At 36.2% G+C, this 27256-nt stretch overlaps 1 protein-coding gene across 2 annotated transcripts in view; it reads left to right on the plus strand.

The window, feature by feature from the left end:
* MAP3K2 (mitogen-activated protein kinase kinase kinase 2) overlaps positions 1 to 27256 on the plus strand; it is a 98036-nt gene that overhangs the window by 32771 nt on the left and 38009 nt on the right. For both annotated transcript variants that reach the window (XM_036092938.2, XM_078070652.1), the window contains exon 2: positions 25996 to 26064. In XM_036092938.2, coding sequence (XP_035948831.2) covers positions 26058 to 26064 — 7 coding nt within the window. In that variant the 5' untranslated portion in view covers positions 25996 to 26057. The remainder of the gene's footprint in view (positions 1 to 25995; positions 26065 to 27256) is intronic.

A 27256-nucleotide genomic window follows, 5' to 3' on the forward strand; every position in this document is an offset into this window, starting at 1 on the left:
TTAAATGCATTTTTGACTTACAGTGTTTTCAACTTACGATGGATTTATAGGAACATAACCCCATTGTAAGATGAGGATGATCTGTATTTTAAAGATGTTGTTCCCCCGTCTTCTGGTTTACATTGTTTTTTTTTTTTTTTAAAGATTTTATTTATTTGTTTGTCAGAGAGAGAGAGAACACAAGCATGGAGGAGGGGCAGAGGCAGAGGGAGAAGCAGACCCCCAGCTGAGCAGGGAGCTCGATGCAGGACTTGATCCCAGGACCCTGAGATCATGACCTGAGCCGAAGGCAGAAGCTTAATTGACTGAGCCACCCAGGCATCCCTGGCTTACATTGTTCTTGTTGAGAAGTCCGCTGTCATCATTATTGTTTCCATGTATATAATGTGTCTTTTAAGTAATTTGATTGTGATTTACTTTGGTATAGTATTCTTCATATTTCTTGTACACACAGTTTTGGAATGGTTTAGATATTTCTTCAAATATACTTTCCATCTAGCCCTGCTCTCATTTGAGGATATTGGTTACATGTTTATTAGGCTGCTTCAATTTTTTTTTTAGCATTAATTGATGTTCTCTCCATTTTTTCCCCACTCTTTTTACTTTTTCCCCACTCTTTTTACTTCTTCATTTTTTAAATCACTTTTTGGGTATGTCTTCACTAATTTTTTTTCCCGCTGTTTGATTTACTGTTGTTAATCCTATTCACTGTATTTTTTGGTCTTAAACATTATACTTTTCATCTATAAAAATTCCGTTAAAAAATAATCTTCTCGGGGTGCCTGGGTGGCTCAGTTAAGCATCCAGCTCTTGATTTGGGCTTAGTCATGATCTCAGGGTTGTGGGATTGAGCCTCACAGTGTGCTCTGTGCTCAGTGGAGGGTCTGCTTGACGTTCTCTCCCTCTCCCTCTGCCCCTCCCCTCACTCATGCATGTGCGCTCTCTCTAAAGTAAATAAATCTTAAACACATAAATAAGTAGTTATCTTCCTTGTATGTACTTAACATCTTTTCTCTACTTGAACATATGGTATGTAGCTGTGACAACTGTTTTAATGACTTTGTTTCTGGGTCTGTATTGATTGAATCATGTTTTTCTCCTTTTCATACTTGGTACTTTGTGATTTGATACCACGAATTATGAATTTTACCTTCTTGGGCCCTGCAGTTTTGTGTTCTTACAAATATTCTTTGTTCTGGGATTTAGGTAAGTTACTTAGAAACAGATCCTTTTGTATTTTGTTTTTAACTTTTAAGCTTGTTAGGCGGAACCAGAGCAGCAATTAGTCCATCACAAAATTTTTTCCATTGTTGAGGCCAAACCCTTTAGAATACTTTTTGTCCAGTGCCCTGTAAATTATAAGGTTTTCCAGTCTGACACTCTGACAGTTTTATGAGGGAATCCCATATGTAAATGGTAAAATCAGGGAGTAATTGCCCAGAGCCTCATCTTCTCAATATCTCAGTATATCAGGGAATATATTTGGTTGTGTGTAATAAATACAAAGGTTTACCAAATTAATTTTTTGATATAATCAGTCTGGAGACTGAGGGAAATAAGTCAGTGCCCTTTTTAGCTTATTGCTTGCCATCCTTAGCATATGGCCCTGGATGGAAATTTCAGATTATTTTCTGTAATTTGAAATGTGAAGGTGAGCTATAGATTGGAGATAAAGATTTGAGGGTTATTAGCTTATAGGTAGTGGTTGTTGTAATCAAAGGAAAAGATGTTGCTCCAAGAGAGCCAATAGAATGAAAAGAGCGATAGTGTGAGAATCAGACCTCAAATAACACTGATATTTAACATCCAGATAATGGAGGAAGGGATTCTAAAGAAGACAGGTGAGATGTGGGGGGTGGGGTAGGAGATGGAGAATCATGAGAGTGTATTGCTGTGAATATCTATGTTTTCAGCTACCAGCATCTAAATAGCCTTTTTTTTTTTTTTTTTTTTAAGATTTTTATTTATTTGAGAGCAAGAGAGTGAGTGAGAGAGAGAGAGAAGAGCATGGGCAGAGGGGAGGGGCAGAAGGAGCAGCAGACTCCCCACTGAGCAGGGAGCCTGATGCAGGACTTGATCCCAGGACCCTGGGATCATGACCTGAGCCTAAGGCAGATGTTTAACTGACTGAGCCACCCAGGCGCTGCAGCCTTCTTTTTTTGAGAGGAGTCATCCAGCAGTGTCATTTAATGTAACCTTTACTGTAGTAGAACCTAATGGCAAGAGGTAGGGAAGTAAAACCAGGGTGGGAGAGGTACAGATTGGGAAGACAAGATTATATATGGGTATATAACCCCTGGCAAGGACTGTTGATCTTATTCAAGATTTGATGAGAAACTACTGAAAAGTTCTGAGCAGAGAGAGAATTAACGTGCTCTGACTTTATTTTTTCCTCTGTTTTGTTTTTTAATTAAGACCTTTTCTTAGAGCAATTTTAGTTCCACAGCCAAATTAAAGGGAAAGTACAGAGATTTCACACATACTTTCTGCCCCTCACCCCCTTATGCATAGACTTCCATTATCAACATCTCCCACCAGTGTGGTACATTTGTTATAATTGATGAACCTAGACTGATACCTCATAATCACCCAAGTTCATAGTTTACATTAGGGATTACTCCTAGTATTATATATTCTCTGGGTTTGGACAAGTACATAACGACTTGTGTCCATTTTGATGGCTCCTCTTACACATCTCTCTTCCTGCCCGTCCTCTTCCAACCCCTGGCAACCACTGATTTTTCTTTTTCTATTTTTTTTGGTCACCAGTGACTTTTTTACTGTCTTCAGAGTTCTGTTTTTTTCAGAATATCATACAGTTGGACTCATAGAGTAGTCTTTTAGATTGGCGTCTTTCACTTAGTAATACAGATTTAAGATTTCTTCGTCTTTTCACAGCTTGATAGCTCATTTCTTTTAACACTGAATAATATTCGATTGTCTGCATGTGTTACAATTTGTTATCCACTGGCTTTTATCCACTGCTGTATGGGAAATAAATTGTATGAGTGCTTGGGATGAAAACAGCCTGGTTAGATAGGACGCTTTTGCAGTAATTTGTAAGGAGGTAATTGTGGGTTGGAATGGAATGATGGTGGCAGAGATACATATTTTTAAGGAAAAGCTAACAGGATTTGGAATGTAGAGTGAGAGAATGATAGGAATTAAGGATATTCCAAGATTTTTGTCTTGAGCAACTGGAAAAATAGAGGGTTTTAAATTTTTTTTTCCGTTTTTGATGAGATGGAGAAGACTGTGAATGAATAGGTAATATTCATGTTTTTTCAACTTTGTTCTTGGTTTGAATTTTTTTTCTTTAGAAATAACCTTAAGTTCTAGAAGTTGCAAAAATGGTTATAAAGAAGTTTCTTTTCTGATCATTTGAGAGTGAGTTGCCAACATAGGAGGCCTCATCACTGTAGAATACTAGTTTGTAATTGCTGTCAACAAAGTCATTTTCTTACATATCCAGGATACATCCATCAAAATCAGAAAGTTAACATTGATAGAGTAGTATCATCTAATCCACAGAATGCATTCAAAGTTGGGTAGTCTCAAATAATATCCTTTTTAGCAAAAATCAGGATCATATTTTGTATTTTATTGTTGTGACTCTTTAGTGTTTTTCCATCTGGAACAGTTCCTCCATGATCCTTGACTTTCCTGATCTTGACAGTTTTGAAGTTTATAGAGTAATTAATTTTTAGAATATTTCTCAGTTGGAGTTTGTCTAATAATGCTTCCCCATGATTCATTTTAGGTTGTTTTATTTTGGCAGAAACATCACAGAGGTGAATATTCTTCTCAATGCATCCTGTCAGGTGGTAAATGACTTTAATTTGCCCATTACTGGTGATTGTATTATCAATCAGTTCACTAAGCTTTCTGCCAAGTTTCTACACTAAAAAGAGTACTCTTTTTTTTCTTTATAGTTAATGAATATTTGGGGGGGAAGGTATTTTGAGACTAAATATTTCATTCTTCATCACACTTTTACACATGAGTTTCAGCACTCATTGATTTTTCTTGGCTGAATTTTTACTGTTGATAATTGCCAAATGGTGATTTCATAATTTCATTACATATAATTTATTAGTTTGCATTCAAGCACCTGTACTTTGAGTGTCAAAGAAAGAGAAAACTTCCTCTTCTCCCTTTTATTGATTCGTTTTTAAAATAATGTTTCTGTGGACTCATGGATTCCTTTTTTATTCAATGGTTGTAATGTATCATTTTGTTGCTCAAAATGTCTTGTATTTGGCCAGTGAGAATCTCTTCAAACTGATTCCTGTGTCCTTTTGACTTGTCCCATAACTCTTTGTATCCTTTCTTTCTGACACAGTAAGATGTTCCAGGCTCATCTTACAGTTACCTGATTCATACCTGAGAATAACATTTTCAAGGAGCCTTGGTACCTCTTGGAGATTGGTATTTAGAAACCAGCATCTAGCAGGTGTACACCTTCCGAGTAGGATGTCAGTGCTCTCAGGTCTCAGTAGACAGAGCTATAAAACATATAGGTACAATATGTGTGTGTGTTTGTGTGTATGTACATCTGTATTTATCTGTTTCTTTATCTGTACATATTTAAAAAAAATTATTTCATAATGAAACCTCCAGTCCCATCCAGTACCACAGGGTTCATTTCTGCTTTACCCCTTTCCATATTTGCAAGAGCCCAAAGGACATTAGGTAGGGCATCTGTTGGGGGAGGGAGGTGTATGGTGCAGCAGCAGCCCAGCATGATACTATAATTTTCCCTCTTATCACTCCTTTATCCGTGTTTTACATAGTTTTACATATTTTAGTTCCATTTAATTCTGTATATTAAAAAATTTTGAGACTTTGTCTTTTAGCTGTTCTATTTCCAGATGTTTGGAGATTTTTTTGTTGTCTATTTTTATTTGCTTGTATTATCATCAGGGAACATAGTTTGTATAACTTCAATTTTTTAAAAATGTGTTGAGAGTTATTTTGTGGCCCAGGATATGGCCTAGGTCCATCTTGGTGAATGTTCTATGGGTGCTTGAAAAGAACGTATATATTTTTGTATTGAGTGGAATGGGGCGTGTGTGTGTGTGTGTGTGTGTGTGTGTGTGTGTGTTAGCTTTATACACTGTTTCTTAAGGAGCTTAAGAGAAGGAAAAAAAAAACATTTTAGGGATGCCTGGGTGACTCAGTCGGTTAAGTGTCTGCCTTTGGCCCAGGTCATGATCCCAGGCTCCTGGGATTGAATCCTGCATTGGGCTTCCTGCTCAGTGGGGAGCCTGCTTCTCCCTCTGCCTGCTGCTTCCCCTGCTTATGCGTGCACTCTCTCTCTCTTTCTTGGACAAATAAAATCTTAAAACAAAAACAAAAAGAAAAAAAATTTTTAATCTTTGAAACTTACTCTTGTAATTATCATTTCTAGTATTTTTCATTTTGTTTACTGGATTTGATATTAAGTACAGGCTTTTCTTATATGATCTTTATTAAGGTTAGGAAGTTTACTCTTATTGCTAGTTTGTTGAGTGTTTTTATCATGAAAAGGTGTTGAATTTTGTCAGATGCTTTTTCTGTATCACATGAGGATATCTTGTGTTTTCTCCCCTTTATTATGTTAGTGACATATTACATTGATTTTTCATATGTTGAACTATGCTTGTCCTTCAGTAATCAGTCCCACTTGGTTAATGGTGTATAATCCTTTTAATATGCTGCTGAATTTGGTCTGCTAGTACTTTGTTGAATTTTTCATCAATATTCCTAAGGAATAATTGGTCTATAGTTCTCTTGTCTGACTTTGGTATTAGGGTAATGTTGGCCTCATTCAGTGAGTTAAGAAGTGCTCCTTACTCTTCAGTTTTTTGGAAGAATGTTTCAGAATTTGGAAGGATTTTTTCAGAAGAAATAGTCTATCAATGTTTGATAAATTCCTGAGCTTTTCTTGTTGGAAGTTTTATGATTACTGGTTCAATAGCTTTATTGATCATAGGTCTGTTCAGATTTTCTATTCATTATTCAGCCTTGGTAGGTTTTAGGTTTCTAGACATTTGTCCATTTCATCTAGGTTATACAGTTCTTCATGTACAGTTTATACTGCTCCCATATGGTGTTTATTTCTGTTATGTTCCCTCTTTCATTTCTGATTTTAGTTTATTTGAATCTTTTCTGTTTTTCTTAGTCTTAGCTAAAGGTTTATCTTTTTAAAGAGCCAACTCTTGGTTTTATTGATTTGCTTTATTTCTCTCTTCTCTGTTTATCTCTGGTATAACCTTTATTATTTCTTTCCTTCTGTAAGGTTTAGGTGTAGTTCGTTTTTCTTTTACTAATTAAGATGTAGAGTTACATTGGTTTTTTCTTTTCTTTTTTAATTTAAATTCAAGTAGCCATCATAGAGTAAGTACATCATTAGTTTCAAATGTAGAGTTCAGTAATTCATCAGTTGCATATAACACCCAGTATTCACCACGTCACATATCCTCCTTAATGCCCGTCACCCAGTTACCCCATTCCCCCGCCCACCTCCCCTGCAGCAACCCTCAGTTTGTTTCCTATACTTAAGATTCTCTCATGGTTTGTTTCCCTCTCTGATTTCTTCCCATTCAATTTTCGCTCCCTTCCCCTATGATCCTCTGTGCTATTTCTTATATTCCACATATGAGTGAAACCATATAATTGTCTTTCTCTGATTGACTTATTGACTTATTTTGCTCAGCATCATACCCTCCAGTTCCATCCACGTTGATGTAAATGGTAAGATTTCATCCTTTCTGATGGCTGAGTAATATTCCAGTGTGTGTGTGTGTGTGTGTGTGTGTGTGTACACACACTACATCTTCTTTATCCATTCATCTGTCACTGGACATCTGGGAGAACTCTATATAGGAATTCAGCAACATGGCAGGATATAAAATTAATGCACAGAAATCAGTTGCATTTCTATACACTAACAATGAGACAGAAGAAAGAGAAATTAAGGAATTAGTCCCATTTACAGTTGCACCCAAAACCATAAGATCTTAGGAATAAACCTGACCAAAGAGGTAAAGGATCTGTATCCTAAAAACTACAGAACACTTATGAAAGAAATCGAGGAAGACACAAAGAAACGGAAAAACATTTCATGCTCATGGATTGGAAGAACAAATATTGTTAAAATGTCTATGCTACCCAGAGCAATCTACACATTCAGTGCAATCCCTATCAATACCATTGACATTTTTCATAGAACTAGAACAAATAATCCTAAAATTTGTATGGGATCAAAAAAGACCCCAATAGCCAGAGGAATATTGAAAAAGAAAAGCAAAGCTGGTGGCGTCACAATTCCGGACTTCAAGCTCTATTACAAAGCTATAATCATCAAGACAGTATGGTACTGGCACAAAAACACATAAATCAGTGGAACAGAGTAGAAAGCCCAGAAATGGACCCTCAACTCTATGGTCAAACTAATCTTTGACAAATCAGGAAAGAATGTCCAATGGAAAAAAGACCATCTCTTCAACAAATGGTGTTGGGAAAATTAGACAGCCACATGTAGAACAATGAAACTGGATCATTTCTTTACACCATACACAAAGATAAACTCAAAATGGATGAAAGACCTAAATGTGAGACAGGAATCTGTCAGAATCCTGGAGAACACAGGCTGCAACCTCTTCAACTTCGGCCACAGCAACTTCTTGCTAGACACGTCTCCAAAGGCAAGGGAAACAAAAGCAAAAATTAACTGTTGGGGCTTCATCACGATAAAAACTTTTACACAGAAAGGAAACAGTCAACAAAACTAGTTAGGTTGTTTTGAAATCTTAAGTATTTACAGCTCTAAGTTTCTCTCAGTGTTGCTTTTGCTGCATCCCATAAGTTTTGATATGTTGTGTTTTCATTTTCATCTTTTTCAAGATATTTTATTTCCCTGTGATTTCTTCTTTGAAACATTGGTTAAGAATTTGCTGTACAATTTCCACATCTCTGTGAATTTTCCAGTTTTCCTTCTGCTATTTGCAGTTTCATTCCACTATGATTGGAAAAGGTACTTTGATTTCAAACTTATTAAATTATTAAGACTTTTTTGTGGCCCAACATATGGTCTATCCAGGAAAATATTCCGTGTGGACTTGAGAAGAATATATATTCTACTGTTTTTGAGTGGAATGTTCATATAGGTCTGTTAGGTCCAGTTGGTCTATAGTGTTGTTCAAGTCCTCTATTTCCTTGTTGATTTGTGTGGTTGCTCTGTTATTGAAAGTGGGGTATTGGGCTTTCAGTTGTTACAGTGTAGGTATGTATTTCTCTTTAATTCTGTCCATGCTTGCTTCATATATTTTGGAGCTCTGCTGTGTGGTGCATATATGTTTATAATTATATCTTCTTCATGAAGTGACCATTTTATCAATATTTAATGTCCTTCTTTGTGTCTTGTAACAGTTTTGACTTATAGTTTATTTTGCCTGATATTAGTGTAGCCACTCCAGTTCTCCTGGTTACTGTTTGCATGGGATATCTTTTTCTGTCCTTTCACTTTCAACCTGTCGTGTCCTTTGATCTTGTAGACAGCATTCTGAAATTGTACTCAATATCATTAATTATCAGGTGACTGTAAATTTTTTTTTTAAGATTTTATTTTTTTATTTGACAAGAGAGAGACACAGTGAGAGAGGGAACACAAGCAGGGGGAGTGGGAGAGGGAGAAGCAGGCTTCCTGTGGGGCAGGGAGCCCGATGTGGGGCTCGATCCCAGGACACTGGGATCATGACCTGAGCCGAAGGCAGACGCCTAACAACTGAGCCACCCAGATGCCCCCAGGTGATTGTAAATTAAAACTATAGTGAGATACTACATAATCACCAGAATGACTAATAGGGTTGGTGAGGATGTGGAAGAACTGGAGCTCTTTTACATTACTGGTGGGAGTATATAGATTGACAGCTACTTTGAAAAGCATTTGGCAGTATCTGCTGAAGTTAACTATATATGTCTTAGTGACCTAGCAATTTCTTCTGGGTGTATATCCAACAGAAATATGTGTTTATGTTCACCAAAAGATATGTTCAAGGAGCTTTGTAGAACCGATATTTGTAAGTCAAAAACTGGAAACAACATTTATGTCCATCAGTAATAGGGTGGGTAAATTAACTGATATATGGTCATATAATGGACTATTACACAGCAATGAAAATGAACAAAATATATAGGTAATGTGGAAGAATCTCAGGGCCATAACAGATATCGAGTGAAAATAAATACAAAAGAGTATGGCTTGTGTGAATTAATTAATATGAAATTTAAGAAGAGACAAAACTTAATCTATGGTAATAAATGTCAAAATAATAAAAAATAAGTTGTGGATAAGAATTTTCAGGTACAGATGTGATTCCACTTTGTTTAGTTTTTTTCCTATTAACTTATACATTTAATTTTGTATATTTTCATGTTTTTGCCAATTTTAGCCTCAATATTGGTAAAAGTACCATAGCTGTTTATATAAGTGCAGCCTTGAGCTGATTTCCATTAGGTTTATGCCACTTTGACTTAACTGTTGTGGTTTGGGGAATTTTTATTGTTTTTCCTGAAAGGGATGTTTTGTTTAACTGGAAAAAAATTTTGTATTCACAATACTTTATTTTTGAGGTTAGTCAAGATTTGACTTAAACATTTTAAGTTAAAAACTGAAGAATTCAGTTGAGAATTTAAATTTGTAGAAAGACAATGTACTGAATAAACCCTCCTCGATCATTTTGTGACATTCTCTATGTGCATATGTATGGGAGGAAAATTCCCATGCTAGCGTTTTTTGAAAGGTGAATTTGAGTGACATACACAGTGTTATAGAAAGTTTGAGATATAAGAAATGAGTATTCAGGTCCTAACTTTGCCCAGCTCTATGACCTTGAGTAAATTATATTATCTTTTCGGTCCTCAGATTTCTTATTTGTAAAATAGGGGGTTTAGCCTAGATCTTTGTTTCTCAACTATTTAAAATTTAGCCATCTACTTGACTTAATTAAAATGCCCTAACAACTGAGGTAGCATAGTAATTGCCCTTGGGTATAGTATTGCCAGGGTGACATAAAGGGCATTTTTATGTTTTTTGTTATATTCCGTGTATTAATATATATTTAAATTTTTCTTTGACAATTCTTTACTGTTACTTGACATTTCAGAATAACATTACAACTAAAAAAGTAGTTGTAATGTTTAATTTGTTTTTTCAAACTATATGTATGCCACCCCCCAGTAGACAAGTACTAAAATAGTGTCAGTGGTTGCAAAGTGGCAGCATAAAAGGAAAATACACACAATGGTTTTTTAAAAATTTGAATTAGCTGCTTATCTGACAATAACTGAGCCTGAATTCCTGTAGGCAGCTGTTGACTAGAGCTGAGTAGCTGTTGCTCCTCTAGATGGGCAGATGATCTCTAGTTATTAACAGAATTTCCCACTTCTATTATTTCTTCCTCTCCCCTTCTCTTTCTGCCTCCCTGTCTCTCTCCCTTTCTCTGTTCTGTTCTTCCAGGATATAATTCATATACCATGAAATACACTTTTTTAAAAGTATGCATAAAACTCACTATTTTTTAGTATATTCACAAAGTTGTATAACCATTCCAGAACATATCATAGTCATTCCTTACTTCCCATACCCCTATCCTGGGAAACCATTAATCTTCCTGTGTCTATAGATTTGCCTATTCTGGACATTTCATATAAATGCAGTCATATATATGTGGCATTTTGTATCTGGTTTATCTCACTTAGCATAATGTTTTAGGATTCATCAGTGTTGGAACATGTATCAGTTCTTCATTCCTTTTAATGACTTAAAGGATATGGATATATATTGTTTATTCATCCATCAGTTGATGGACACTTGAGTTTCTGCTTTTGGACTCTTATAAATAATGCTGCATTGAATATTAGTGTAAACGTTTTTGTGTGGTTATATGTTTTCACTATTCTTGGGTATATACCTAACAAGTGAAATAGTGATTCATATAGTTTGTTTTTCCACATATTCTTTCTTTCTTTCTTTTTTTTTTTTTTTTGAAGATTTTATTTATTTATTTGAGAGAGAGAGACACAGTGAGAGAGGGAACACAAGCAGGGGGAGTGGGAGAGGGAGAAGCAGGCTTCCTGCTGAGCAGGAAGCCTGATGTGGGGCTCGATCCCAGGACCCTGGGATCATGACCTGAGTGGAAGGCAGACGCTTAATGACTGAGCCATGTTTTCCCACATTTTCATCAACACTTGTCGTTGTCTTTCATTTGGTTATAGCCATACTATTGGGTGTGAAGTGGTATGCCACTGTGGTTTTGATTTTCATTTCCCTGATGACTGGTGATATTAGCATCTTCTCAAGTGCTTATTGGCCATTTTTATATCATCTTTGGAGAAATGTCTATTGAAATTCATTGTCCATTTTATAATTGGGTTAGTCCTTTAATTTTTGAACTGTAGTAGTTCTTTATATATTCGGTATACTAGTCCCTTATCAAATATATGATTTGCAAATATTTTCTACCAGTCTATGAGTAGTTTTTTCACTATGTTGCTAGTGTCCTTTGATGTACAAAAATGTTTAATTTTGATGAAAACCAATTTATTCATTTGTTACTTCTGCTTTTGGTGTCATATTTAAGAAACTATTGCCTAATCCAAGGTCATGAAGATTTATACCTCTGTTCCCTTCTAAGAGTTTTATGGGTTTAGCTTTTACATTTAGGTCTTTGATCCATTTCGAGTGGTTTTTTTTTTTTTTTGCATATTGTATGAGGTAGGAGTCCATCTTCATGCTTTGGTATGTAGATACCCAGTTCAGTGACATTACTGAATACTATTCATTCACTGTTGTCTTGACAACCTTGTCAAAAATCATTTGACCATAGATGTTCAGGTTTACTTCGGGACTCAGTTCTATTCCACCAATCTCTATCCTTATGTCAGTACTCCCACTGTTTTGGTTCTATAGCTTTTTAATAAGCTTTGAAATCAGGATATGTGAATCTTCCAACTTTTTTTTTTTCAATATTGTTTTGGCTCTTCAGGGCCTCTTGTAGTTCCTTATGAATTTAAGAATCAGCTTTCCCATTTCTGCAAAAAAAAAAAAAAAAAAGCGCCAGTGGAATTTTGATAGTGATTGCATCGAATCTGTAGATCACTTTGGGAATATTCCCAACTTAAAAATACTGTCTTCCAGGGCGCCTGGGTGGCTCAGATGGTTAAGCATCTGCCTTTGGCTCAGGTCATGATCCCAGGGTCCTGGGATCAAGCCCCGCATTAGGCTCCCTGCTCAGCAGGGGGCCTGCTTCTCCCCCTCCCTCTGCTTCTCCCCCTGCTCATGTTATCTCTCTCTCTGTATCTCTGTGTCTCGAATGAATAAATTAAAAAAAATCTTTAAAAAAAAAATAGTCTTCCATCCATGAACGTGGGATACCTTTCTGTACATTTAAATCTTCAAGTTTATTCAGTAATGTTTTATAAACAGTGTATATATTACTTGTGTTTTTTTAAGTATATTCCTAGGTAATTTATTCTTTTTGATATTATAAATGGAACTTATTTTATTTTTATGTGATTTTTAAAAATTTTATTTATATTATATGTATATATTATACTTTTATGTATGTATATATTTATACATATATTTATATATGTTATATTAACTATATAGTTAACATGCAGTGTTAAATTAGTTTCAGATGTATGTGAATCACAATGTAGTGATTCAGCAATTCTGTGTGTTACTTAGTGATCATCAAGATAATCCTCTTCACCTATTTCACTCATCCCCCACACCCAGCTCCCCTCTGGTAACCATCTGTTTGTTCTTTATAGTTAAGAATCTGTTTTTTGGTTTGTCTTTTTTTCCTTTGCTCATTTGTTTTGTTTCTTAAATTCCACATACGAGTGAAATCATGTGGTATATTTCTTTCTCTGACTGACTTCACTTAGCATTGTACTCTCTAGCTCCATCCACATTGTTGCATATGGCAAGATTTCATCCTTTTTTTTTTTTTTTTAAAGATTTTATTTATTTGACAGAGACAGTGAGAGAGGGAACACAAGCAGGCAGAGTGAGAGAGGGATAAGCAGGCTCCCCGCTGTGCAGAGAGCCCGACGTGGGGCTCGATCCCAGGACCCTGGGATCATGACCTGAGCCGAAGGCAGACGCTTAACGACTGAGCCACCCAGGCGCCCCAAGATTTCATCCTTTTTAATGGCCAAATAGTATTCAAATGGAATTTAATTTCATTTTCATAAAGTCATTACGTATATAGAAATACAACTGATTTTTAAAAAATATTGTCATCCTGCAACTGTATGGAGCTTGTTCATTAACTCTAATAATGTTTTTGTGAAATTATTATTATTATTATTTTTGTATACAACATTATCACCTACAAATAGGGATGCTTTCATTTCTTTTCCAGTCTGGATTCCATTTATTTCATTTTCTTGCCTCATCTTCTGGATAGAACCTGCAGTACAGTATTAAAAAGGAGTGGCAAGACTGGTCATCCTTATCTTGTTTCCAATCTTAGGGGGCATGCATCTAGTCTTTCACCATTAAGTATGCTGTTAGCTGTGGGGTTTTCATGGGTGCCCTTTATCAACTTGAGACAATTCCCTTCTCTTTCTAGTCTTTTGAGTATTTAAGGCCGTTGGATTTTGGCAAATGCTTTTTCTTTTGTCTGTTGAGGTGATCATCTGGTTTTTGTCCTTTATTATTTATTATGTTATGTTAATCACCATACATCATTAGTTTTTGATGTAGTGTTCCATGATTCATTGTTTGCATATAACACCCAGTGCTCCATGCAATATGTGCCCTCTTTAATACCCAGAAGCAGGCTAACCCATCCCCCCAGCCCCCTCCCCTCTAGAATCCTGTTTGTTTCTCAAGAGTCCATAGTCTCTCATGGTTCGTCTCCCCCTCCGATTTCCCCCTCTTCATTCTTCCCTTCTTGCTATCTTCTTCTTCTTCTTCTTGTTTTAATCATATAATGTATTATTTGTTTCAAAGGTACAGGTCTGTGATTCAACAGTCTTACACAATTCACAGCACTCACCATAGCACATACCCTCCCCAAAGTCTATCACCCAGTGACCCCATCCCTCCCAGCCCCCACCACTCCAGCAACCCTTAGTTTGTTTCCTGAGATTAAGAATTCCTTATATCAGTGAGGTCATATGATACGTGTCTTTCTCTGATTGACTTATTTCACTCAGCATAACACCATCCAGTTCCATCCACGTCGTTGCAAATGGCAAGATTCATTCCTTTTGATGGCTGCATAATATTCCATTGTATATAGATACCACATCTTCTTTATCCATTCATCTGTTGATGGACATCTTGGCTCTTTCCATACTTTGGCTACTGGGGACATTGCTGCTATAAACATTGGGGTGCACATACCCCTTCGGATCCCTACATTTGTATCTTTGGGGTAAAGACCCAGTAGTGCAATTGCTGGATTGTATGGTAGCTCTATTTTCAACTTTTTGAGGAACCTCCATACTGTTTTCCAGAGTGACTGCACCAGCTTGCATTCCTACCAGCAGTGTAGGAGGGTTCCCCTTTCTCCGCATCCCCGCCAACATCTGTTGTTTCCTGACTTGTTAATTTTAGCCATTCTGACTGGTGTGAGGTGATATTTCATTGAGGTTTTGATTTGGATTTCCCGGATGCTGAACGATGTTGAGCACTTTTTCATGTGTCTGTTGGCCATTTGGATGTCTTCTTTGGAAAAATGTCTGTTCATGTCTTTTGCCCATTTCTTGATTGGATCATTTGTTCTTTGGGTGTTGAGTTTAAGAAGTTCTTTATAGATTTTGGATACTAGTCCTTTATCTGATATGTCATTTGCAAATATCTTCTCCCATTCTGTCAGTTGTCTTTTGGTTTTGTTGATTGTTTCTTTTGCTGTGCAAAAGCTTTTTATCTTGATGAAGTCCCAATAGTTCATTTTTGCCCTTGCTTCCCTTGCCTTTGGCAATGTTTCTAGGAAGAAGTTGCTGTGGCTGAGGTCAAAGAGGTTGCTGCCTGTGTTCTCCTCTAGGATTTTGACGGACTCCTGTCTCACATTTAGGTCTTTCAACCATTTGGAGTCTATTTTTGTGTGTGGTGTAAGGAAATGGTCCAGTTTCATTCTTCTGCATGTGGCTGTCCAATTTTCCCAACCCCATTTGTTGAAGAGACTGTCTTTTTTCCATTGGACGTTCTTTCCTGCTTTCTTGAAGATTAGTTGACCATAGAGTTGATGGTCCATTTCTGGGTTCTCTATTCTGTTCCATTGATCTATGTGTCTGTTTTTGTGCCAGTACCATACTGTCTTGATGATTACAGCTTTGTAGTAGAACTTGAAGTCTTATTGTGATGCCACCAGCTTTGCTTTTCCTCTTCAACATTCTTCTGGCTATTCGGGGTCTCTTCTGGTTCCATACAAATTTTAGGATTATTTGTTCCATTTCTTTGAAAAAAGTTGATGGTATTTTGATAGGGATTGCATTGAATGTGTAGATTGCTCTAGGTAGCATTGACATCTTCATGATATTTGTTCTTCAAATCCATGAGCATGGAACATTTTTCCATTTCTTTGTGTCTTCCTCAATTTCTTCCATGAGTATTTTATAGTTTTCTGAGTACAAATCTTTTGCCTCTTTGGTTAGATTTATTCCTAGGTATCTTATGGTTTTGGGTGCAATTGTAAATGGGATTGACTCCTTAATTTCTCTTTCTTTTGTCTTGTTGTGGGTGTATAGGAATGCCACTGATTTCTGTTCATTGATTTTATATCCTGCCACTTTACCGAATTCCTGTATGAGTTCTAGCAGTTCTGCAGTGGAGTCTTTGGGTTTTCCACATAAGGTATCATATCATCCGCAAAGATGATTATTTCTTTTTGTTGTCTGATTGCTGTGGCTAGGACTTCTAATACTATGTTGAATAGCAGTGGTGATAGTGGACATCCCTGCTGCGTTCCTGACCTTAGGGGGAAAGCTCTCAATTTCTCCCCATTGAGTATGATATTCACTGTGGATTTTTCGTAGATGGCTTTTATGATATTGAGGTATGTATACCCTCTATCCCTACACTGTGAAGAGTTTTGATCAAGAAAGGATGCTGTACTTTGTCAAATGCTTTTTCTGCATCTATTGAGAGGATCATATGGTCCTTGTTCTTTCTTTTATTAATGTATTGTATCACATTGATTGATTTGCGGATGTTGAACCAACCTTGTAGCCCAGGAACAAATCCCACTTGGTCGTGGTGCATAATCCTTTTAATGTACTGTTGGATCCTATTGGCTAGTATTTTGGTGAGAATTTTTGCGTCCATATTCATCAAGGATATTGGTCTGGAATTCTCCTTTTTGATGGGGTCTTTGTCTGGTTTTGGCATCAAGGTAATGGTGGCCTCATAAAATGAATTTGGAAGTATTCCTTCCATTTCTATTTTTTGGAACAGTTTCAGAAGAATAGGTATTAATTCTTCTTTAAATGTTTGGTAGAATTCCCCTGGGAAGCCATCTGGCCCTGGCCTTTTTTTTTGTTGGGAGATTTTTGATGACTGCTTCAATTTCCTTAGTGGTTATAGGTCTGTTCAGGTTTTCTATTTCTTCCTGGTTCAGTTTTGGTAGTTGGTACATCTCTAGGAATGCATCCATTTTTCTTCCAGATTATCTAATTTGCTGGCATAGAGTTGCTCATAATATGTTCTTATAATTGTTTTTCTTTGGTGTTGGTTGTGATATCTCCTCTTTCATTCATGATTTTATTTATTTGGGTCCTTTCTCTTTTCTTTTTGATAAGTCTGGCCAGGGGTTTATCAATCTTCTTAATTCTTTCAAAGAACCAGCTCCTAGTTCCGTTGATCTGTTCTAGTGTTCTTTTGGTTTCTGTTTCATTGGTTTCTGTTTCATTGATTTCTGTTCTGATCTTTATTATTTTTCTTCTCCTCCTGGGTTTTAGCTTTATTTGCTGTTCTTTCTCCAGCTCCTTCAGGTGTAGGGTTAGGTTGTGTATTTGAGACCTTTCTTGTTTCTTGAGAAAGGCTTGTATTGCTATATACTTTCCTCTTAGGACTGCCTTTGCTGTATTCCAAAGATTTTGAACAGTTGTGTTTTCGTTTTCATTTGTTTCCATGAATTTTTTAAATTCTTCTTTAATTTCCTGGTTGACCCATTCATTCTTTAGTAGGATGCTCTTTAGCCTCCATGTATTTGAGTTCTTTCTGACTTTCCTCTTGTGATTGAGTTCTAGTTTCAAAGCATTGTGGTCTGAAAATACGCAGGGAATGATCCCAATCTTTTGGTACCGGTTGAGACCTGATTTGTGACCTAGGATGTGATCTATTCTGGAGAATGTTCCATGTGCACTTGAGAAGAATGTGTATTCTTTTGCTTTGGGATGGAATGTTCTGAATATATCTGAAGTCCATTTGGTCAAGTGTGTCATTTAAAGTTCTTACTTCCTTGTTGATCTTTTGCTTAGATGATCTGTCCATTGCAGTGAGGGGGGTGTTAAAGTCCCCTACTATTATTGTATTATTGTAGATGTGTTTCTTTGATTTTGTTATTAATCGGCTTTTATTAATTGGCGGCTCCCCTGTTAGGGGCATAAATATTTATAATTGTTAGATATTCTTGTTGGATAGACCCTTTAATTATGATATAGTGTCCTTCCTCATTTCTTATTCCAGTCTTTGGTTTAAAATCTAATTTGTCTGATATAAGGATTGCCACGCCAGCTTTCTTTTGATGTCCATTGGCATGATAAATGGTTTTCCACCCCCTCACTTTCAATCTGGAGGTGTCTTGGGGTCTAAAATGAGTTTCTTGCAGACAGCGTATCAATGGGTCTTGCTTTTTTATCCAGTCTGATATCCTGTGTCTTTTGAATGGGGCATTTAGCCCACTTACATTCAGGGTAACTATTGAAAGATATGAATTTAGTGCCATTGTATTGCCTGTAAGGTGACTGTTACTATATATTGTCTGTATTCCTTTCTGGTCTATGTTACTTTTAGGCTCTCTCTTTACTTAGAGGACCCATTTTAGTATTTCTTGTAGGGCTGGTTTTGTGTTTTCAAATTCCTTTAGTTTTTGTTTGTCCTGGAAGCTTTTTTATCTCTCCTATTTTCAGTGACAGCGTAGCTGGATATAGTATTCTTGGCAACATATTTTTCTCATTTAGTGCTCTGAATAATCATGCCAATCCTTTCTGGTCTGCCAGGTCTCTGTGGATAGGTCTGTTGCCAATCTAATGTTTCTACCATTGTAGGTTACAGATCTCTTTTCCCAAGCTGCTTTCAGGATTTTCTCTTTGTCTCTGAGACTCGTAAGTTTTACTCTTAGATGTCGGGGTGTTGACCTGTTTTTATTGATTTTGAGAGGGATTCTCTGTGCCTCCTGGCTTTTGTTGCCTGTTTCCTTCCCCAAATTAGGGAAGTTCTCGCTATAATTTGCTCCAGTATACCTTCTGCCCCTCTCTCTCTTTCTTCTTCTTTTGGGATCTCAATTATTCTAATATTGTTTCGTCTTATGGTATCGCTTATCTCTCGAATTCTGCCCTTGTGATCCAGTACTTGTTTATCTCTCTTTTTCTCAGCTTCTTTATTTTCCATCATTTGGTCTTCTATTTCACTGATTCTCTCTTCTGCCTCATTTATCCTAGCAGTTAGAGCCTCCATTTTTGATTGCACCTCATTAGTAGCCTTTTTGATTTCGACTTGGTTAGATTTTAGTTGTTTTATTTCTCCAGAAAGGGTTTCTCTAATATCTTCTATGCTTTTTTCAAGCCCAGCTAGTATCTTTAAAATTGTCCTTCTGAACTCTAGTTCCGACATTTTACTAATGTCTGTATTGATTAGGTCCCTGGCAGTTGGTATTGCCTCTTGTTCTTTTTTTTGAGGTGATTTTTTTCCATCTTGTCATTTTGTCCAGAGGAGAATAGATGAATGAGAGAACAAAATGCTAACGGTAAGAATGTCCCCAGAAAATATACACTAAACAAATCAGAAGAGACCTGAAACTGGGGGAAGAGAAAGGGAAAGAAAGAAAAAAAGAAGAAGATAAAAACAAAACCAAAAACAAAAGACAAAACAGAATATGATCAAATATGATCAGTCTGGTGCATAGATCAGTGCCACACACTAGATTTTGGGCGTATTTTGTTCTGTTAGAAGAAAGTGCCTCCCAAAATTTTAAAGAAAGAAAAATATATGTACAAAAATAAGGGTTAATACTATGAAGGGATGGAATATGATTGTAATTTTATAAAAGGAATTGATAAGAAGTTGGTTGAATAAAGGAAGAAGAGGATTAAAAAAGAGAATGTGATCAGGCAGGAGAATAGAACAAAGTCATACACTAGAGATTTTGGGTATATTTTGGTCTGTTAGAAGAAACTGTATCCCAAAATTTTAAAGAGAGAACATCTTATACATATATACCAAAAATAAGGTTAACTATTATGAGGGGATAGAATATGACTCTAAAAATGAAAAATAAAAAAGATTTTTTAAAAAAGGAATTGATAAGATTTTGGTCGATAAAGGGAATTATGGGAAAAAAACCATGATTTCTATGTGCAGTATTCCCCTAGCGTTGGAGTTCTGCCGTTCTCATTGATTGGTAAACTTGGTCTTGGCTGGCTGTTCCTCCTGATCTTCTGGGGGAGGGGCCTGTTGCCGTGGTTCCCAAACGTCTTTGCCGGAGGCGGAATTGCACCCCCCTTGCCAGTCCGGGGTAAGTAATCTGCTTGGGTTTGCTCTTGGGAGCTTTTGTTCCCTGTGAGCTTTCCGTACAGCTTTGGAGGACGAGAGTGAAATGGTGGCCTCCCAGTCTCTGCCCCGGAGGGACCGAGAACTCGGGGGCCCCACTCCTCAGTGAGCCCCCAGAGAAAAGCAGTCAGTCACTCCTGTCTCCCCAGTCTCCGACCGCACTCTGTGCTCACCTGGCCTGTGACTCAGCGTTTCTCTCTCTGGCACATGACCCCATGTGGGGTCTCCAAACCCAGCAAATCCTTTTCAGTGTGCTCCTGTGCCACTCCTCCTGGGGGAGGAAGGGGAGTCTCCCCAGATCTTCCGCTTGTTGGGTCCCTGCTGGAAGAGCAGTGGCCCTACTGTGTCACGGTTTATGGCAACCCTGACCTGAGAGCCCACTCCTCGGCTCTGTCTCTGCAGCTGGCTTCCCTGCTCCAATACCTGGGAGCTCTGCCACACTCAGACACCCCCGGTCTTTCTGTGACCCCGGGGGTGCTGGGACCACAGTGTCCCAGCAAGGATTCCACCTCCCACTTCCCCTGGAGGGACATCTCTCAGCGGAGCAGACTTGTAAAATTTTTGATTTTGTGCTCTGCTGTTCTATCACTTGCCCATAGAGGCTGACAGAGGCCCCCCCCCCCCCACCGTCTGTCTTCCCGAATATCGTCTTGATTCACTTCTCTGCACGTCCTACCTTCCAGAATGTGGTCGCTTTTCTGTTCAGAGAGTTGCTGCTATTCTTTTCTTCAATCTCCTGTTGAGTTCGTAGGTGTTCAGAATGGTTTGATCCCTATCTAGCTGAATTCCTGGGACCAGACGAAATTTAGGTCTCCTACTCCTCTGCCATCTTCCCCAGTAAAAAAAAATTTGTCCTTCATTCTATTAATGCTGTTTATTACATTGATATTTATATGCTGAACCTACCTTGCTTTTGTGGGATATATCCCACACGTTCATAGTGTATAATTTCTTTTTTTCATGTTCTAGATTAGGTTTTTTTAGTATTTTGTTGAGGACTTTTATATCTATATTCATTTGGGTATCTAGTTTTCTTGTAATGTTTTTGTCTGGTTTGGTTATCAGAGTAATACTGGTTTCAGTACTCTTTCTCTTTCTCTATCTTTTAATAATTTGTGGTAAGTTTTCCTTAAAAGTTTGAAGGCATCTGGTTTTGACTTCTATTTGCCGAAAGTTTTTCATTTCTATATCAGTCTCATTAATTTTTATATTGAATTCAGATTTCTAAATTTCTTCTTGAGTTAGTTTTGGTAGTTTCTAGTAATTTATTTCATCCAGGTGATCTAGTTTATTGGAAATATAGTTCATAGTATTTGCTTATTTTTCTTTCTGTAAGGTTGATAGTAATGCTGTGTCTTTAATCCTGAGCTTAGTTATTTGTGTTTTTCTCTTTTTTTCTTCATTAGTCTAGCTAAAAGTTTGTTAATTTTATTTCTCTTTTTAAAGAACCAATTTTTTGTCTCGTTGGTTTTAAAAATTTATATTGTTTTATTTCCTAGTTTATTTCCACTCTAATCCTTATCGTTTCCTTCCTTCTGCTTGCTTTGGGTTTCAAATGCTCTTTTTTCCAGGGTCTTAAGGTAGATGTTTAGGTTACTGATTTAAGATCCTTGCCATTTTTTAATATGAGCATTTATAGTTACAAATTTCTCTCTAAGTTGTACTTTAGGCGCATCCGGTAAGTGTCAGTATGTTTTCATTTTCATTTATCCAAAAGTATGTTCTGATTTTTTTCATGACTTCTTTTTTGACTCTTTGGTTCTTTAGGGGTGTGTTTAATTTTCACACATTTGTGAATTTCCCAAATTTCCTTTTGTTACCAGTTTCTGATTGCATTGCATTGTTGTCAGGGAACATACTTCATACGACTTCAGTCCATTTATACTTACCAGGATTAGTTTTATTGCCTAACATATGGTCTGTTTTGGAAAATGTTTTATGTGCATTTCTGAAGAATGTGTATTCTGCTGTTTTGGGGTTGAATGTTGTATAGATGTCTATTAATAGTCAAAGTTCTATAGTGTTACTCCAGTCTTCTGTTTTCTCACTGATTTTTCTATTTTATCCATTGTTGAAAATGGGGTTTGAAATCTGCAACTATTATTTTTTAATTATCTATTTATTTCTTTCAATTTTGTAATTTTTTTTTCCTGTGTTTTGAGAGTTTGTTGTTAGGTGCATACATGTTTATATTTGCTATATATTGTTGATGAGCTTGCCATGTTTTCATTATAAATGTTCTCCTTTGTGTCTAATAACAATTTTTGCATTCCATTTTGTTTTCTATTAGTTTAACCACTGCAGGGCTTTTCTGACTCCTGCTTGCATGGTATATCTTTTTCCATCTTTTACTTTCATTCTTTTTTGTCTTTGAATCTGAAGTGTGTCTGTTGTAGACAGCATATGGTTGGATCAGTGCTTTTTAATCTGTTGTGCTAATCTCTATTCTTTAAATGGTTTGTTTATTCCACTTATATTTAATGTAATTATACGTGGGTAGAATTATATCTGCTACTTTATATTGGTGTTTTATGTGTGTTATGTCTTTTTTTTGTTCCTCATTTTTCTTTTATTGCTTTCTTTTGCGTTAGATATTTTCTAGTATGCTAATTTATTTCTTCTGTTTTTTTTGCAACTTTTTAAAAGTTTATTTGTATAGTTGAGCTGGGATTAAAATTAATAATTTAACACAATGTAGTTTGGGTTTATACCAACTTAATTATAGTGATATACATACACTTTTTTATATAACTCCACTCTTCTCCTTTGTGCTGTTTTTGTACAAATTATATTATTATATATTACGTGCCCAACAAAACACTTTATATCATTGCTTTATGCAGTTTCTTTAAACCTGTGTATTTCTTGTTGTTGCTTGTGTAGAAAAGAATTAACATAGTAGGCCTCATTGCATATCCTTAGAATGAACTGCTTCAGAGGTCCACCCTTGGCTAGCATCTGAAGACTTATCAGGGTCCACACCTGCCTAACTGCTAATAATGGCTCACTGTGCCTAAGCTCCTTATACAAATAATATAGTTTATGCTGGACACCTGCTTTTCTTCTGGGAGTTAGGAATTTTCGTATGTGCTGGGCAGAGGATATCTATTGATCAGCTTCTAATAAAAACCCTGGGTACTGAGTCTCTTATCTTTCCTGGTTGGTGACATTTTACATGTGTTGTCATAACTCATGTCTGGGTGGGGGCAGGAACAATTAACTGTGTCCTATGTGACTCTATTAAAAAAAGATCCTTAAGAACTAGCCCTGACCTTCCCTGGACTTTGCCCCATGTGCCTTTTCCCTTTGCTGATTTTTCTCTGTATCCTTTTGCCATAATAAATTATAGCTTGTCAGTGTGACTATATTGCTGAGTCTTTTGAGTTCTCTAGCAAGTAATAGAAACTGGGTGTGGTCTTAAATACTCACTACATACTGCTGTAACAGGTTACCACAAATTTGGTGGCTTAAAACAACCTAAGTTTATTGTCTTAAAGTTTTGGAAGTCAGAAGTCTGAAATGAGTCTCACTGGGCTAAAATCAAGTTGTCAGCATTGCTATACTCCTTTTGGAGGCTCTAGGGGAAAATTCATTTTTCTTGCCTTTCCCACTTTCTAGCAGCTGCCATATTCATTAGCTCATGGCTATCCCAGTCCCTCTTCAAAGCCAAAAGTGACTGGTCAAGACTTTATTATGCAGCATCACTCTGACATTCACTTTCCTGCTTATTCCTTTATTTATAATGATCCCTGTGATTATGTTAGGTCTGACCCCAATGATCGAGGGTAATCCTCATCTTAAATTTGTTAATGTATCATATTTTCAAAGTTCCTTTTGCCATGTAAGGTAATATATATGTAAACGTTCTAGGAAATGAGATATGGACACCTTTGGGGTGGAACATTTTTGTGCCTATCACATTCACATATAGAAGAAATGAAAAGAAACAAAAAACATTTTTGTGGTCTTTTATCTTTAGATATATAATTAATTACCATTACTGGTGCTCTTTCTGCATGTGGATTGGATTTACTGTCCAGTGTCCTTTATATTTTAGCCTGAAGGATTCCTTTTGTATTTTTTTTTTTTCTAAAGATTTTATTGTAGGGCAGCTCTAGTTAGAATGAATTCTCTGTGTTTGTTTATGTAAGAATGTCTTAATTTTGTTTTCAGTTTTGCAGGATGGTTTTGCTGGATATAGAATTCTTGGTTGGTAGTCTTTTTCTTTTAGAACTCTGAATGTTATCTACTGCTTTCTGCCTTCCTGGGTCATCACGGAAAATCACTTAAGCATCCCTTGTACATGATGAGTTCCTTCTTTCTTGCTGCTCTCAGATTCTTCATCTTTTAACAGTTTTAGTGTGATGTGTCTAGGTGTAGATCACTTTGATTTTATCCTACCTGTAGTTTGTTGAGCTTCTTGGGTGTGTAAATTGTTTCTCACCAAATTTGGAAAGTTTTTCACTATTATTTTTTGAAATAGTCTTTCTGCACCTTTCTTTTTCTCCTGTTTTGGGACTCCCATTATGCATATGTTGGTGTGCTTAATGGTTTCAGATATTATATTTTCCAACTCTGAAATATCTGTCTGGTACCTTTTTAAAATTTTTGTTTTTTTATTGACATTCTCTGTGATGAGTCTTCATTCTCATACATTCTTCAGTTTTTTAGTCATGACTTCCTTAGTTCTTTGAACATATTTAAAATAGCTGATTTAATCTCTCTGTCTAGTTAGTCCAATATTTGGGCTCCCTCACAGTCAGTTTCTGCTGATTTCTTTTTTCCCCCATGTATGGGTCATACTGTATTTATAGATCTCATAATTTTTTCTTGAAAAAAATAGTGTGTCACCTCTGGAGATCAGATTTCCCTCCCATTCCAGTGTGTTTTGTTTATTGTTCTTAATTTGTTTAGTGACTTTTGGGCACTAATTTTTTTAAAGTTTATATTCTGTGTTGTGTGTGGTCATTGAAGATTGCTCAGTTAGTTCAGTTGTTAGGTGAAAGCCTAGGGCCTCCTTTGGCCTTTCTTGATTATGCAACAGTTCTGGGCATATGTTTGACTTTCAGAGTCCCAGGAATCTGTTGGAGCTATTCAGACCTCCTTACTGAAATCTCATTCCTCAACTTGTCTAAAACCTATTTTTTGCCCCAACAGTTCTCCCCTTTCTCAGACCATTGAGATAGCAGCAGTTATTCTTGGTAGGTTTCAGCAAACACCCCAAGCTCTTTGCACTGGAAGAACTTTAGTCAGGTTAAATAAAATCAGCCTTCAAGTTGGTTCTATTGACCAACCACTAGATAGGTCGTATGGCATTTTTTTTGGAATCGGACTTTGAAGAAGTTCCAGTCCCTTTCTGCCCTCTCCAGTGGCAGTCAAGCTGCTTATTTTCACAGTGACTGTGGACTGTTGGTTTACATTGCTATTTTGGAGCTAGGGATAAGGGTAGAGATAGGAAAGGTCAGAGGCTCTCTTTTTACCAAGATTCTTAAGTGCTGCCCAGATTACTGCAAGCCTTTGGGTAGTTCTAGAGTTCTGAAAAAGTTGATTCTGACAATTTTTTCTTTTTTGGAAGAGAGAATTTTTGTAGATATTTACTATTTTTTGGATGTTCTCCTTTTTTGTCCTTAAACATGACCTTTTCTGTTCATTTTTATATCTGCCCTGTAGGAATTTGAGTTTATTGGATTATTCCTAAGATTTTTGACTTTTCTGGGGCACCTGGGTGGCTCAGTTGAGAGTCCAACTCTTGGTTTTGGCTCAGGTCATCATGTCATGGGTTGTGAGATCAAGCCCTGAGTCAGGCTCTGAACTCAGCGCAGAGTGTGCCTAAGATTCTTTCCCCTTCTTTCTCCCTCTCCCTCTCCTCCTCCCCTGCTCTCTCTCTCAAATAAATAAATAAAATCTTTTAATAAAAAAAGAGATTTTTTATTTTGGGCAAGGGGAAGGACAAAAAAGATTTTTTACTTTGAAAAATTCAGGGTTTTTTTCTAGCTTAGATAGGATCCTGAAAAATACTGAGTTAAATTTAATGTGGGATATAATAATGATCCTTAGTTAATTCTCAATAATTCAGTATTTTGCAAAAAACACTTCTCCCCAGCAAAATGTATAAAGTATTAATATTGTATTATTCTCATTGTTATTTATTCTGACTTCTTTGTGTGTGGCTGCCTCTTCTCTTTCTTTTTATTACTAATGTGTTCATTTTTTCTCTTCCTAAGGCAGTAAAGAATGCTGATGGAAGAACCATTTTCCTAATTTTCAAATTGTTGAGCTGGTTGCCATGATGGGTGAGTTCAAACTAAAAGCAACTTTTGTCTGTAATTAAGGGATAAAATGGGGAAGAAAAATTTTTCTCTGTGTGTATGAAAAACATTTTTTAAATGAAGTTTTATGATGTAGACTTATATAATGTTTTGTATTTATTTACTTAATAGATTTTTGATTAAAGCACTTTTTGAGTTAACTTACAGATTTGGAATAAGCATGTCATGCAGGATATCCTAGTAGGGACATTCAAAATAAACTGCTAAGATGGATTGGGACTTACTTAGAGTCTGATGTCCAGAGGGAATACTAGATGAAGAAACCTTTTAAATTGCCCTTCGTTTGTATGTCATCTACCTAAGAAGTTACTTTTATTCAAATGGTCCTCTTTACTTTTTTACATCTACAGTAGAAAAAATGTACTCATTTTTTTAAACAAGGAAATTAGTATATATAAATGTGATAGGAGATTTAAGCCAGACATTTATTTTGGTATTGTGATGTTAAACATGAGAAAATTTCTAAATTCAAGTGTTTAAGTTTTTCCTAATGAAGAAAAAATTAGAACGTATATACATACATGTAAATATTAGAGTTCCCTTCTCCCCAGTATAGGATTAAGGATCTTACTTTTCTCAGGAAGGTTACATGAGATAATTTTATTCCAATTGAGATCATTCTCAGCTAATTTTTTTCCTTAAGGGCAGATTTATTTTTATCAATAAATAACACAGTCTGGTTTAGACCTGTGGACAGAACGCACTTTGTGATTACATTATACCCAACTAGCTCAGTTGCTGTTTGGCTAAGCTAACATGATGAAATTTTATTTTTTAAAGAATAGTTTGTAAAGGATTATAAAATTTAAAACCTGGAATTTATTAATAAGCCTCTGGCACCATTAATTTTAATTTTAATATGCAAATAGTTTCATTATAGAGCAGAATATATTGAGTGTTATAAAAAAATAATACATTAGAGAAGTTAGCTATTTGTGTGTTTGAAAGACTAATGAAGCCATTGAATTGCCACATTCTTTTTAGTGATTTCTCCTTACAGGATAAAGATGTTTTAATTATTACTACTCTGAAACATAAATTACTGCTCACCAAAGTAGTTACATTTTAAAATGTAAACTGTAAAAGTCCCTCAGTTCCTTTATTGACCATTTGCTGATTATCATTAGTAGAATTGATTTACTAGTGAAAATCAATT

Source organism: Halichoerus grypus, chromosome 4 (genome assembly GCF_964656455.1).
Source record: "Halichoerus grypus chromosome 4, mHalGry1.hap1.1, whole genome shotgun sequence".
NCBI lineage: Eukaryota > Metazoa > Chordata > Mammalia > Carnivora > Phocidae > Halichoerus > Halichoerus grypus.